General features: G+C 34.7%; 2 protein-coding genes across 2 annotated transcripts; one reads left to right on the top strand and one right to left on the bottom strand.

Annotated features, from left to right (window-relative positions):
- The first annotated feature begins 4,126 nt into the window (after positions 1 to 4,126).
- LOC115962449 lies at positions 4,127 to 5,208 on the top strand. The gene is made up of 2 exons (XM_031081287.1): positions 4,127 to 4,329; positions 4,463 to 5,208. The coding sequence occupies exons 1-2, from the start codon at positions 4,185 to 4,187 to the stop codon at positions 5,011 to 5,013; spliced, it is 696 nt and encodes a 231-aa protein (XP_030937147.1). The 5' UTR covers positions 4,127 to 4,184; the 3' UTR covers positions 5,014 to 5,208.
- A 913-nt stretch (positions 5,209 to 6,121) lies between these two features.
- On the bottom strand, positions 6,122 to 9,568 carry LOC115965656 (F-box/LRR-repeat protein At3g03360-like). The gene is made up of 4 exons (XM_031084928.1): positions 9,340 to 9,568; positions 7,948 to 8,805; positions 7,677 to 7,811; positions 6,122 to 6,648 (listed from the first exon to the last, which is right to left on the bottom strand). Exons 1-4 carry the CDS (start codon positions 9,370 to 9,372, stop codon positions 6,361 to 6,363), a joined length of 1,314 nt encoding a protein of 437 aa, XP_030940788.1. The 5' UTR covers positions 9,373 to 9,568; the 3' UTR covers positions 6,122 to 6,360.
- Positions 9,569 to 13,934: the final 4,366 nt, after the last annotated feature.

The raw sequence follows: 13,934 nt of genomic DNA, 5'->3' as shown, positions 1-13,934 counted from the left end.
TTTTTTCTCGGCTAGCCAAGGTAGAGATCCATAAAGGATGCCTGCCATCTAGAGGTGCGATCCATGAAGTTCTAAAAATATGGATAAACATTGTAGGAACAAAAGACAGAGAAAAATCCCAAAATATCTTGGGAAAAGCTGCTATCACCGCATTGAATGCACCCCAGCTAACTCCCTGACCGCATTGATGAGGAAGTGACCTCTGTATAGTATTATTGCATCCTTACAACCACCCCAGAAGACTACTAGAGGGGGTTGATGGGACAAGTATCAGCATAAACCATCAACTATCCACGTGTAAGGTAGAGATGAAGGAAGATATGTAGTATAAATAAGGGTAAAGACCCCAAGGATCGGAGAGAGAAAAAGGAGAAGAGAAAGCACTGTAACAATCTCAACAACTCCTGTAACCATTATTATCCAATATATATCGGAACAGAGCTCCTCGGATTGTGCTGAGAACAAACTCTCTTGTACAAACTTGGTTTGTTTCTGTTTGATTGTCTTGGAAACTTATTATAACTATTATCCCATTCACTAAAATCTAGTTATTCTACCCACTCTCTACAAATTTATTGTATTGGGTTCACTAGGCCAGTATCCCATACATTTTGGGCCTAGGCTGAAAATCGTGTCCCTACAATTGGCGCTGTCTGTGGGGAGAGCTTATGCGTTGGTGAATGCAATGGTTAATCATGGTGGGATCAAGCTCTTATCAGCAAGAGTCCCTCGAGAAGACCATTTTGGCGGTGGTGCATGCCACACGAAAGCTTCCCCATTATTTCCAAGAACACACAGTTATTGTCATAACTCAGCTCTCGCTCAGGTTTGCACTTTGAAGTACTGATTACGCGGGGAGGATTGCTAAATGGGGCGCAGTTCTAGGGGCTTCTGACGCCAAGTATATTCTCTGTACACTTGTCAAGGGGCTAGTTCTCGCGGGTCTAGTAGCCCAGTACGCTGAATTCCCATTGGAGAAAGAAGCCGAGAGTCAAAGCATGGATGGAGAAGCGGTTAAACAGAATCTTAGCTATGTCGGGTCCTTGGACCTCTTGCTTTGGGGAAATTAACATGCACTGAAGCTGCTAAGAAGAACCTTAGCTATGTCAGATCCCTTCGGATCTCCCGTTAAGCGTTATACGGAGCCTTAGCTATGTCGGGTCCCTCAGACCTTCTACTAAGAAGAACCTTAGCTATGTCGGATCCCCTCGGATCTCTTACTAAGCGTTATACAAAGCCTTAGCTATGTAGGGTCTCTCAAACCTCCTGCTAAGAAGAACCTTAGCTATGTCGGATCCCCTTGGATCTCCTGCTAAGCATTATACAGAGCTTTAGCTATGTTGGGTCCCTCAGACCTCATGCTAAGAAGAACCTTAGCTATGTCGGATCCCCTCGGATCTCCTGCTAAGCGTTATACAGAGCCTTAGCTATGTCGAGTCCCTCAGACCTCCTACTAAGAAGAACCTTAGCTATGTCAAATCCCCTTGGATCTTCTGCTAAGCGTTATACAGAGCCTTAGCTATGTCGAGTCCCTCAGACCTCCTACTAAAAAGAACCTTAGCTATGTCAAATCCCCTCGGATCTCCTGCTAAGCGTTTTACGGAGCCTTAGCTATGTCGGGTCCCTCAGACCTCCTGTTAAGAAGAGCCTTAACTACGTCGGGTCCCTTAGACCTCCTGCTAAGAAGAAACTTAGCTATGTCGGATCCCCTCGGATCTCCTGCTAAGCATTATACGGAGCCTTAGCTATGTCGGGTCCCTCAGACCTCTTGCTAAGAAGAGCCTTAGCTACGTCGGGTCCCTCAGACTTCCTGCTAAGAAGAACCTTAGCTATGTCGGATCCCTTCGAATCTTCTACTAAGAGTTATACGGAACCTTAGCTATGTCGAGTCCCTCAAACCTCCTGCTAAGAAAAACCATAGCTATGTCGGATCTCCTCGGATCTCCTGCTAAGTGTTAAGCAAAACCTTAGTTATGCATGAGTCCTCGAACCATATGCTTTGGGAAAATTAACACACATGGCATCTTTCTATAAGTGTCAAGACAGACTCAAAATTATAACTAACTCCTCAGATTGGTAGCTTTGAAAGGAGCAATTTACAGTACAAATATGGAGCGCGTGAAACGGCACTCCGCCGGGTGTAAATCAAAGGATCAAAGCAGAATTAACTCTTAAGAATTCAAAACCCCACCTTTTTCCTCGGATGAGAGGAAAAAACCAGAATTTTGAGGGGCTATTGTGGGGTCATGGGCCCAGATTATACAATTGGGTTTTGGGCTTAAGGCCCAAGCTGAGGATAAAGGGTCGTCCAAGGATGGGTAAGTATAGCCAAGGAAACCCATGCTAGTGGATAAGGAAGACAATATTGAACATAATGGCCTAGCCTTCTAGGAGTTTGTGCCGAGGATGAATTTGTCCTCGGCTAGCCAAGGCAGAGATCCGTAAAGGATGCCTGCCATCTAGAGGTGCGATCCATGAAGTTCTGGAAATATGGATAAGCATTGCAGGAACAAAAGACAGAGAAGAATCCCAAAATATCTTGAGAAAAGCTACTATCACCGCATTGAATGCACCCCAGCTAACTCCTTGGCTGCATTAATGAGGAAGTGACCTCTGCACAGTATTATTGCATCCTTACAACCACCCCAGAAGACTTCTAGAGGGGGCTGATGGGACAAGTATCAGCATAAACCATCAAATATCCACGTGTAGGGTAGAGATGAAGGAAGATATGTAGTATAAATAAGGGTAGAGACCCCAAGGATCGGAGAGAGAAAAAGGAGAAGAGAAAGCATTGTAGCAATCTCAACAACTCCTGTAACCATTATTATCCAATATATACCGGAACAGAGCTCCTCGGATTGTGCCAAGAACAAACTCTCTTGTACAAACTTGGTTCGTTTCTGTTTGATTGTCTTGGAAACTCATTATAACTGTTATCCCATTTACTAAAGCCTACTTCTTCTACCTACTCTCTACAAATTTATTATGTTGGGTTCACTGGGCCAGTATCCCTTACATTTTGGGTCTGGGCTGAAAATCGTGTCCCTACAAGGATCATAAACTTAGTAAAAACATATAAAAACAGTAAAATTACTCGAAGAGTGAAAAATTCTAAGAAACACAGACACTTCATTTCCATGTCGAACACTTGATACTCATGGAACACTTCTGCATGCGTGTCTCGGTCATGTTATTTAATATATATATATATATTCTAGAACATGGTCGGGACATGAAAATAAGAGATATTAAATACCATTTTACAAAAGAAATAGTGCATTCATGCTCGGAATAATAATAGTGCATTTGAAAATTAATAAATATTTTTATTTTTGATTTGTATTCTAATTTCTAAGCATCGTTTAATAGTCATGGATCTCCTTTATTATTTATTACTTGCATGTAACCTATGCAAATATATAAATACATTTAAAATTAAAATATTTTACCCAAATTTTTAAGGTAAAATGTTTTATGACTTTTTATAAAGGATTTTATAGTTAACGGAAAATATTTTACAAGTTTGACCATATTTTACATACAAACAAGCACATGAAATGGGAAAACATTTTTCGGAAAATATTTTACTTCAAAATAAAAAGAGCTCCTCATATATAAAAAGAAAATATTCAAAGTTTTTGAGGTCGGATCGAAATCGAATAAAGGTTGAACCTTAATGACATCATAATTAATTTAATAATTATTTAAAATATAAATAAATATTTTTGGTTAGTACAAATAGAAAAATTAACTAAAATAATCCAATTATATATCTTTATATTTTTTATATCAAAATTTTGACAAGGCAAACAAGAAATATTAAATCTCAAGCAAACATAAATATATCTTTATATTTTTATATTGAAAGTATATAAGTTGTAGAGAGTTTCAACGTTAACGAGTGAGTTACAATTTGTAGAGAACACGTGGCAGATAGTTATAAGTTGATTTTTGATTATGCGGATCAATAAAAAAAATCTTTATTCACACGGATCGTAGTAAAAAATCAACGGACACGAATGGTTTTAAATCATCCAACGGTTTATATGAATTTGCCGCTACCCGCTTTAAATTCCCGCCTCACAGAGACTCAACTCAGGCTCATACTCTGTTTCTTCATTCATTTCCCTCTGGAATTCCCAATTTCCAAAGCAGAAAAAAACCTACCCACATTCACACTCATGGCGATTCCCGAAGCAAAAAAGCTTTGCGAATTGGTGAAAAGTCGTGCCATTAACCTTTCTGAATTTCTCCTTCCAAACCAAGAGTCTGTGACGAAGCAAGTGAAGAGAATTCGGGATGAGCTCCATCGCAAGATCTCCGAGGGTAATTTCTATTTTTTTGTTTTTCTTTCTTGTAATTTCAGTTTCTATAATAAATTAGAATTGCAATTGCGTTGAATTTCAGTTTCTATTAATTGTTGTGTCTCTGGAATGTTGAATGTTGTGTTTATTTTCAGCGTGTGGCATCGGACCACTGCCTATATGGTTTGATCGACAGGAGGTGATGTTGGCAAGTTATTATCGCAATAGAGAGTATGAAGAGCTCAAGCTGTGGATCAAGTTCCTGCGATACAATTTTGCTGACTGGAACAGAGCCAAGAAGAAATTGGCGAAAGCCAAACTGAATTTACCTGCTGGATTGAATGTGTCAAAGAAATTGATGGTGAAAAATGGGCTGGACACTACAGCTGTGATGAAGAAGTCTAGAGCAAAGAACAGAGGTTGGATGGAAAAGAGAAGGGCTACTCTGTACAACGTGGAGAGAGAATATTTCTTGGCAGAGGAAGGGCTTAATTGGCAGGTGGCAAGCATTTGCTTGTTTGCCATTTCACTCTATCGGTCGCTAAATGTGCCAGGGACGGTGGTGCCTATTGGTGACATAGATGACTTCCTTTCCTTGGAGGTCATTCATGCTATCTTTCCTTTGACAGAGGGTGTTCTTCTTCTATGCGAGTCTGATGATCAAGGAAAGAGCTACTCTGATTCATCTTCAGACCAACTCTCCTAAGGGCAAGTTCAGGGGAAATTGATTTTTTTGTGTGTTTTTAGTAGTTAGTTTTACTATGACTTTGAAATAGGAGAAAAGGGGAAATTGATTTTTTTTTTTGTGGGGTTTTTAGTTAAATCTACTATGAATTGTGTAAATTCCTATGCTTAGAGGGCTGTTCTAAGCAATTCTACAACTGATTCGGTTGAAATGAATAGAGGATATAATGTTTGAAACCCCAAATTTGTGTTCAAATTTCATTAAGTTGGATCAAGCTTGAATTCCATGGTAATTTAATTTTTAACTTGGAAAATTTAATGTTGTATTTTAACTTGGAATATTATTGTGAACCATCCATTCGAATTTCCCATCAAACCAATCTTTAATCGGTTGTAGTGGGATTCCTTGCATGCGGTGTAGTTTGTTGTTCTGATGGCCTTATTTTATTAGTCTGCAGTTTTGGATCTTGAAGGTCCCAAGAATTGACAAATAAACTTACATTATAAAGGATGGACCTAAATTAGAAGGGACAGTCCCAAATAAAATTATAGAAATTCAATTTTAAGACAACCACCAGACTAAGATAACCAAAAAAAAGAGTTATTCTGTCTTGGCATCTCTACTAGAAAATTTTGTTTTTGTCTTTCTCAATACTTCCAATCCAACCTCATCTATTTGGTAAAGACTAAAGATGGTGAAATCCCGTCTGAATATCAAACTTTAATTTATAAACATCAAGCTTTATCCTTGAACACTCTTGAACATATCTTCAATTCTTTAAATGAAATAATCAATGGCATCATTAGTAATCAATGGCATCAATTGACAAATAAACTTTGTTTGTGTTCATCAATCATTCCCAAAACAGATCTTTACTGCACCTCCAAGACCAAATGGGCCTTGTTATAGGTTTTTGACCTTAATATAGGTTTGCTCACACATTTAAACACATTATGGGATAACATAACAGTGATAAAGTGATAACTGATAACACTCCTATTGTTGAATTAAAACCCATTGGCATTAAAATATTTTCGACGAGTTAACTAAACAGTAAACACATTCTTTATCCTTAAAAAAGTAAAAAGCAAATAATTAAAGCTTTTTGGTAACAGTAACACACGAAAAGAAAATACAATAACAGATACATTCATCATAAATGTGCAAGCTGCACCCTCAACACACCATTGTAGCCAGAACTACAGTAAGCTGCATGAGACATACTTTTTCCCCTAAAAGCATGAGATATACCTATTGTCAATCACTACATTCAATGATAAACTTAAATAAACTTATGTGCTTCATTCTTGCAAAGTTGAAGCTAAGCTCACTCCATGAATACATTAAGGTTTACATTTCACAATACTTTTACACTATCACCATTTTAATCCTTGGTGGTAATGTTGTTTCGAGTTGCCTGGCACGAGTTAAAGCGGCTAATTTCGTCATAGGATCCCTAGTATTCTCCACAAAAGGTAACCGTGTGTCAATAATTATCGTCTCCAGTGACACAGCATTGTTGAGTACATCTAGGGCAAGCTCCATGTCATGTGTACCACCAACAAAACCAATCAATTCAAGCACCTTGAGGCATTGGTGTGGACATTTAGCCTTCTGTGCCTCAATTTTTCCAAGGTCATTATTTAGCCCTATCATCTGTCACAAAGAAGAAATAGCAGCGTTATGCTAAGTTAAAAGATAGAATGTTCAAAAAACTACTGGAATATAGGTATAGCAACACAATTAACAATGTTATCACCAATAACTAAAAGCAGCAGAGAAATAATGACTTTGGCATATGTTATAGGTCCTCTATTTTATTATTTTTCCTTGTTTGTTGAATAGAAGTAGGTTGTCTCTGACTTATTAAAAAAAAAAAAAAAATAGTAGGTTGTCTCCTGTGCTGACTGTTGTAGGTTCTGTAACGCTTGAAATGGGCTTATTTCCAAAAGAATTTTAGAACATAATCATAACATTAGGAAAACTAAAGCATACTACAAGACCAATAAAACCCATTCTACCAATGTCTAAGAAGCCAACCAGTTGTAGCTTCCATTTGGAGAGCCAAGTGCTAGAGCTACTCATATGGACAAAAGTAGCTTTCCTAATCCACAAGCATCCACGACTATGACATTCCACTTAACAAAAAAAAAAAAAAAAAAAAAAAAAAAAAACTGAAAACAAAACAGCACATGAAATAGGCTTATCATGGTTTTTTTTTTTTATTATTTTATACAGGTAAAACAGGGTTATCATGATTATCTTTTATACTGAATTCTAACCCATAAATAATGGACTGATTTTATTTGCAGTGAACACTCATAAACTACAAGGGACAGATGCATCACAATGCACACAAGAAGGGTGGAAGAACACACACGCACACATATAAGATCTGTATCAAGCTACCGCTGGACTCTTTGGTTAAGTTACACCAATTAGTATTTTAAAGATCCATCATACTTATTTTTTTACACGCATGCCAAACTTTTTATTAATTGGAAGTTATTTACTATCTAATAGCTTGTCCAACTACAAAAACAATCCAGCTAATATGCATTACAAAATGTGAAGGAAAAGACAGCTAAGTGCTAAGCTCAAGTGAAAATAAATTTTAAAAAATCTCCAAACAATAAAGTCCATAACTCTAAAATTATAAACAATAAAGTAATAATAATATTTACCTCGAGTGTAAATTTTTGCAAAATGGGAGATGCCTTCAGCACGGAAGTGCAACAAAGGAGACTGTGGGCACGATATGAAGTTACAATCAATGTTAATTTCTTGAGGCTTCTTAACTCTGGAAATTTGGGGAACCCCTGAAAAATTAAACCAAGAAAAATGAGAACATTCATATAAACAAACATTGATGTTTAGGAAAAAAAAGAAGAAAAAAAAGCACAATGGAGTTAACAATCATGAGAGTGTTTGTGTATAAGTGTTTTTATCACTAACCTCAACATACACCTTTAGTACAATTGTCTGCAGCTGAGAGAGATAACTTGAAATCGGGCAACATTTCTTCACAAAATCAAAAGCATACAAACCATCCATAGAAACATCAACAAGATTGGGAACATCCCCTAGACGTAGCCTTATCTTATCCCCAAAATATTTGAATGAAAAAAGATTTATGGCGGAAATCTCAATCGTTTTGAGAGAGAAGCAGCGTAATATCTCTAGATGCTTTAGCTTGAGCAAAGGCCTAGAAGACTTTAATTTCACCAAAGAATTTGAGGCTTCCACATGTAGTGCTTCAATATATGGACAATTAGATAAAACATAAGTAAGAACTTTTCCGGTCACTTCCACATAACTCAAAGAGAGGTTTGTTAGGAAATTGAGGCTATAACCATGAGGAATTTGAGCAGGAAGAGTGTAATGTCCCCTAGCCGAGCCTGTAATAATAGGGTCGAAATCCAATGAAAGCCTCTTCACTTTCTTTCTCAGTGAAAAAAGTATCCAATTGTCAATATCCAATTTGTTACACTCCTCTTTTAGAGGAAAACAAACTTTAAATCCATCTATGGTATAAGCTTGATGCAATTGCAATACATGATTTACCCAACCGACATACCTATCCCTGTCAATTCCAGGTAAAGTCTTAAAAAAGCTCTTCTTCCTGAGATATTGTAATGATGAATCATCAAAGTCCAAGCTACCAGTCGTAAATTTCCACAGATGTCCCCACCTTCTAGAGAGGACACTCGTCCTTGCTGCTTCTTTCAACTTCAAAAATGAAAGAATGGAGACAATAATTTCGTCCGGCAAATCACTTAACCGATCCATACAGAAACTGTTTGTCACGTCACACTGAGCATGACAATGTAAACATATGTTAGCAAAGACTATAACTTTTTCACTTTACTCAGTAACTTTCAGATAATATATCTTACAAAACTATACCAAAACGGAGCTTTATTTATTTAATTTTTTTTAAAGAAAAGATTAGAAATTTAATTCATAAACTAAACCGATTGTACACCATCTGCCACAACAGCAGTAAAACAAGAAGGTAAGTCTTCCAAGTTCTAACCGAGCACTAACATTACAACCTAGCATGTGAAACCAACATTACAAAATCTTTTACTAAAACAGTGTGACAAAATTTTAACATATATTAGCAAAGACTTTAACTTCCTACTCAATTATGTAACTTTCAGTGAGTAAATCTCAGACAATTATACCAGAAACTGAGCAATTTTAAAACAACAAAATTTAAAAAGAGTGACTTCAATTTGAAAAACTTGAGCAATCTAATAACCAAAAGAACAGAACTTGAAGAAACACAGAAAAACAACCAAAAAAAAAATTATAAAATTTGGGTTGCTTTTGAGAAAGACAAACCTTTTGTGGTTGAGACTTAGATCCAAGCTCCATTATTCTGGCCTTCTCACACAAGTAGTATTGGCAGAGACACCCTTGAGAGAGAGAGAGAGAACAGATTGTGATTTTTGAGTTTGTAGATTTTGCTGAGCAAGTCTTTTCAAATTTGAAGTATATATATTTGAAGTATTTTGCCGAATCCTATTCAAATTTGGAGTTGGCGTTAACTGAATCCTTTGCAGATTCGAAGTCGAACTCGCATAAATGAATGCGATTCATGAATGAAATTTGTCGAGCGCGGATGATATTAAAAGTTGGTCGGCCCGGCCCATTAACTAAATGACTACACAGCCATTGATTGCTTATATTAAAAATCTAAGGCCCAATAGTTTGAATGAAAAGGGCGCAAATAAAGAAACGAATCTATTTTTAGTATTGTTGTTCAGTTTTTAGATTTGTGAAAATATATATTTGAGTGTTATAAAAATACGTGTCAAAAGTGTTATTATTGTTTAAATACTAAAAACTGCTATTTAAACTCTGATACCAAATAACCCCTAAATGTTTGGTCATAAATAAATTGTGATAGTATTAAATGGATACCTATCTAGTATACTGATTTACACTGATTCTCAAAAAAAAAAAAAAGTGTAAAAAAAAAAATAGTATACTGATCTACACTAACTTGATTATAATTCAAAAATATTCATCTTATTCGTTTTACTATTACTTTACTTAACTTTTTGTTAATATTTTTTTTCCATGTATCATATAGGCACTAGGTCCTAAAAGGAGTAGTCTAATCACAATTGAAACTCATTATAATTATTTATAAAGCTCATACAACTTAGTGTCCGTTTGGGACAATTTATCTAAATTTTTGTTGGAGCTTGGAGGTGTGCTTAAGTATATTTGTATTTTGGAAAAAATGAGAAAACGTGAAATTTTAAAAAATTGTACATAAAAGATAAAAACTAAAAACTAAAACTAATTCCAAACAGACATTAAGAGTCTGTTTGGGACGTAATGCAAGTTTCAGCTTATTTGAGTTTTGAACTTCTTTTTGTTACTATTCATGGGTCATATTTCTTTTTTTTGGTACTATTTATGGGTCTCATTGTACTATTTTGCTAGCTTTTAGCTTTTTTTTTTTTTTTAACCATATTTTCAGCATAAATTTTTTAGTTTCAGCTAAATAATCTATTCTCAAACAGACCCTAAAAATATGTCCGATGTAGGACACCATACACATCGACACAACACACACTCAACTAACTTAATATTAAGGGGGAAATCACCGTTTTTCCCCCTTACATCCTCAATCTCTACATTAACACCACGTTGTGAGAGTGTCTAGGTGTACGTTACGTGATTTTAATGCTTGAAACTAGGTTATGTGGTAAAAACAAGTTATAAGAAAATTAGCCAAGAGCCTCGTAACTCTATTTGCACCTCTTGGTATCTTTAACGGAGACATACATTATTCAAAACCCATCTTCTTAATCGTAACAATCGAATTATGAAAAAAAGAAGAAAAAAAAGAAGAAGAAGTTACAATATAAAACTCACATTCTAAGTTTCACAAGAATTTATTTCAATTCTCTAATACTTTCATTCAATTGAGGCTTCCATTTGTCCTCCGTTAAATTGGTCTGTTAACTACCCTTAAAATAGTGTTGTTTTGGTTCATTCAATCAAGGCTTGAGGCTTCCATCAGTGACATGCTTTATCTCACGTTCGAGTAAATTAAACTAGGTTTGAAAATATTAATTTTACTTTACATTTATATTAGATTTTGTATGACACTTATAGTTATTTACAATTATTTATTTATTTTGTTATAGATATGACTAATTTTTAGATTATTTTTTAATTTTTTTTTAGATTTTACTAATTTTTTAATTATTACTATTTATTTTTTTTAACAAAGAAGAAAAAAGCACAATGGAGTTAACAATCATGCGAGTGTTTGTGTATATGAGAGAGAGATGAATGCCAATGTTAACGGATTGTGATTTTTGAGTTTGTAGATTTTCGACTTTTGCTGAGCAAATCCCTTTTTTAAAATTTGGTGTTTTTGCCTAATACTAATCAAATTTGGGCTTCGGGTTAACTGAATCCTTTTCAAAGTCGAAATCGAACTCGCATGATTCTTAAATAGAACAACGACAACCAATCTGAATTTAGTCAAGACTAATAACATTATAAATGGTCGACCCGGCCCATTGACTAATATGATTACATCCAATGCGTCTTTATATTAAAAAACAAAACAATTGGATCCAAGACCCGATAAAGCAAACGTAGGATAAAATCAACTGTTTTTCATTCAACTGAGTCATTTAACAATTGAGTAAAGTTTAATTTTGTCCCTTCAAAAATTAATTATGTCTATACTTTAGAAAAAGTCTTGTTTCTAAAAAAAAAAAAAAAAGTCAAATCAATCTTTAAATCTACTCTACACTATTATTTAAATAGAATTAATTTGTTGAAGTTCAATAAAAAAATTTTTTTGTTGAAGTTGACTTCTTCTTTTTTTTGAGAATGAAATTGACTTTTGAAGTTGAAGTTGAAGTTGACTTGATTTTATAATTCTTACAATTTCCATTAGCATTTCAACCGTATGCTCCATTTGCCATCCTAATTAATTTGGCTAAAATTTAAATGGGGACATAAAATTGACTTAATTTATTTTATTTTATTAGGTGGGATAAACACTATATTTGGTTCTATTAGTTCAAGAAAGGATTTCCTTTAATTAAATCATTCAATTCCTTTTCATTTTAAGTAGTATTTATTTGATTTTTAAATATTAAATGTTTTACATCTAAATAAAAAATTGAAAAAAATTAGAGAAGATCTTCACATGAAACATGATTTTAATCTTCTTGACAAGCCTTTGCATTAATGAAAATTTGAAAACTAAACACCAATCCGAATAAAGTATACACATAAGACAAATCAGACTTTAAAAAAAAAAAAAAATTGTTAAAATGCAAAATTAACCATCTAAGTTTCTTTATATTTCATTTCAATCTTCTAACTTTTGCTTTCGTTCATTTCAGTCCTCTAACTTTCAAGTTTATTCAATTAAGGGCTTTCCATCCATTTTTGTTATATTTTGTGGCTAATTTTTCAATTTTTTAGATTTATCTTCAAATTTTTTTAATTAAAAAAATTCAATTAATGACTAAAATGAAAGGTTAAGAAACTTAAAGGGTTAATTTTGCATTTTAGCCAAAAAAAAAAAAAAAAAATGCTAGAAAGTTCCAGTTATACCATGGTTAAATAATTAATGGTAATAATAACAAGAGATAATGAATTGGTGGTCTTTGTTAATGGTGAAATCTATTTCCAAAGCAATTATGGAACCACGTGTTAAATGCTTATTGGCTGATATCTTTTCACGGCAATCAATCCAAAAAATTCCCACTTTCTCAAATCTTACCTTTCTTCCCTCCCTCACGTGGATTGGTGACATGGAGTTCCAACGGTTTTTTAGAGTTGCCGCTCATTTTTTTTTTTTTTTTTAATTCCTTCTATATATTCCACTCCCTCTCACATACTCAAATTCAGACTTAGATTTTTTTCCTCTCTCCATTTAATTCCCACAATTTCCGAAAAGCTACCAAATCTGTGTCTCAAATCTTTAAATAATTTTATTAAGTGTGGTATAAGTGAGAAAAGGGTACTATTTTCTAAAGTTTGCTAGAAATCGGACCTATATTTTAAGAATTTGCTTTGATTGGCTTTGATGTATGACCATAATATATAGAGACATTTGGGCATGATTAGTGGATTAGGAGAGACTTAGGAGATGATTGAAATTTTCTTCCCCAATAGTTCCCCTTAATACAAGTTATTCCTATACTAGAGAGGGTGAAACATATTCCTATACTAACTATTCCTATACTTTGAAGAGTTACCAATTGGTAATTACGAAATTGTAACGTGATAGAATAGGTTGATTGCATGATAGAATTGGTTTGGATTAACATTTTACCGTCCCTCTCTAACACACTCCCCAAAATCTCTCAACCATCAAAATTCGCAATAATTTCAAAACATGCTCACATGCTCTGCCTCCTCGAAAACATGCATTGGATTTCACACGAATCAATGGCGTGACATGACAAATTTCACTCCCTTTGATCCGTTGGATCAATCCAATGCGTAAGATCGCATTCCAATTTACAATTCCCGCCTTTCTATACTAACTATTCCTATACTTTGGAGAGTTACCAATTGGTAATTACTAAATTGTGACGTGATAGAATAGGTTGATTGCATGATAGAATTGGTTTGAATTAACATTTTACAGTCACTCTCTAACACACTCCCCAAAATCTCTCAACCGTCAAAATTCGCAATAATTTCAAAACTTGCTCACATGCTCTGACTCCTCGAAAACCCGCGTTGGATTTCATGCGAATCAATGACGTGGCATGACAAATTTCACTCCCTTTGATCCGTTGGATCAATCCAACGTGTAAGATCGCATTCCAATTTACAATTCCCGCCTTTCTAAACAATTTTTCAATTCTTTTTATTTATATTCCTCTCTCTTTCACTCAGACTCTCTCACTCACACTCTGTCTCTCTCTCTCTCTCTCTCT

Source organism: Quercus lobata, chromosome 10 (assembly GCF_001633185.2).
Source record: "Quercus lobata isolate SW786 chromosome 10, ValleyOak3.0 Primary Assembly, whole genome shotgun sequence".
NCBI classification, from domain to species: Eukaryota; Viridiplantae; Streptophyta; class Magnoliopsida; order Fagales; family Fagaceae; genus Quercus; species Quercus lobata.
The sequence above is the reverse complement of the archived record's forward strand: the minus strand, read 5'-3'. Positions and strand labels throughout refer to the sequence as shown.

Bases quoted from the DNA above. Each gene is read 5' to 3' on its own strand.
- LOC115962449 (XM_031081287.1), top strand. From the start codon at position 4,185: ATGGCGATTCCCGAAGCAAAAAAGCTTTGCGAATTGGTGAAAAGTCGT. The intron at 4,330-4,462 runs GTAATTTCTATT...GTTTATTTTCAG, and splicing joins CCATCGCAAGATCTCCGAGG to CGTGTGGCATCGGACCACTG.
- LOC115965656 (XM_031084928.1), bottom strand. From the start codon at position 9,372: ATGGAGCTTGGATCTAAGTCTCAACCACAAAAG. The intron at 8,806-9,339 runs GTTTGTCTTTCT...TGTCATGCTCAG, and splicing joins CTAAGTCTCAACCACAAAAG to TGTGACGTGACAAACAGTTT. The intron at 7,812-7,947 runs GTTAGTGATAAA...TTAATTTTTCAG, and splicing joins TACTAAAGGTGTATGTTGAG to GGGTTCCCCAAATTTCCAGA.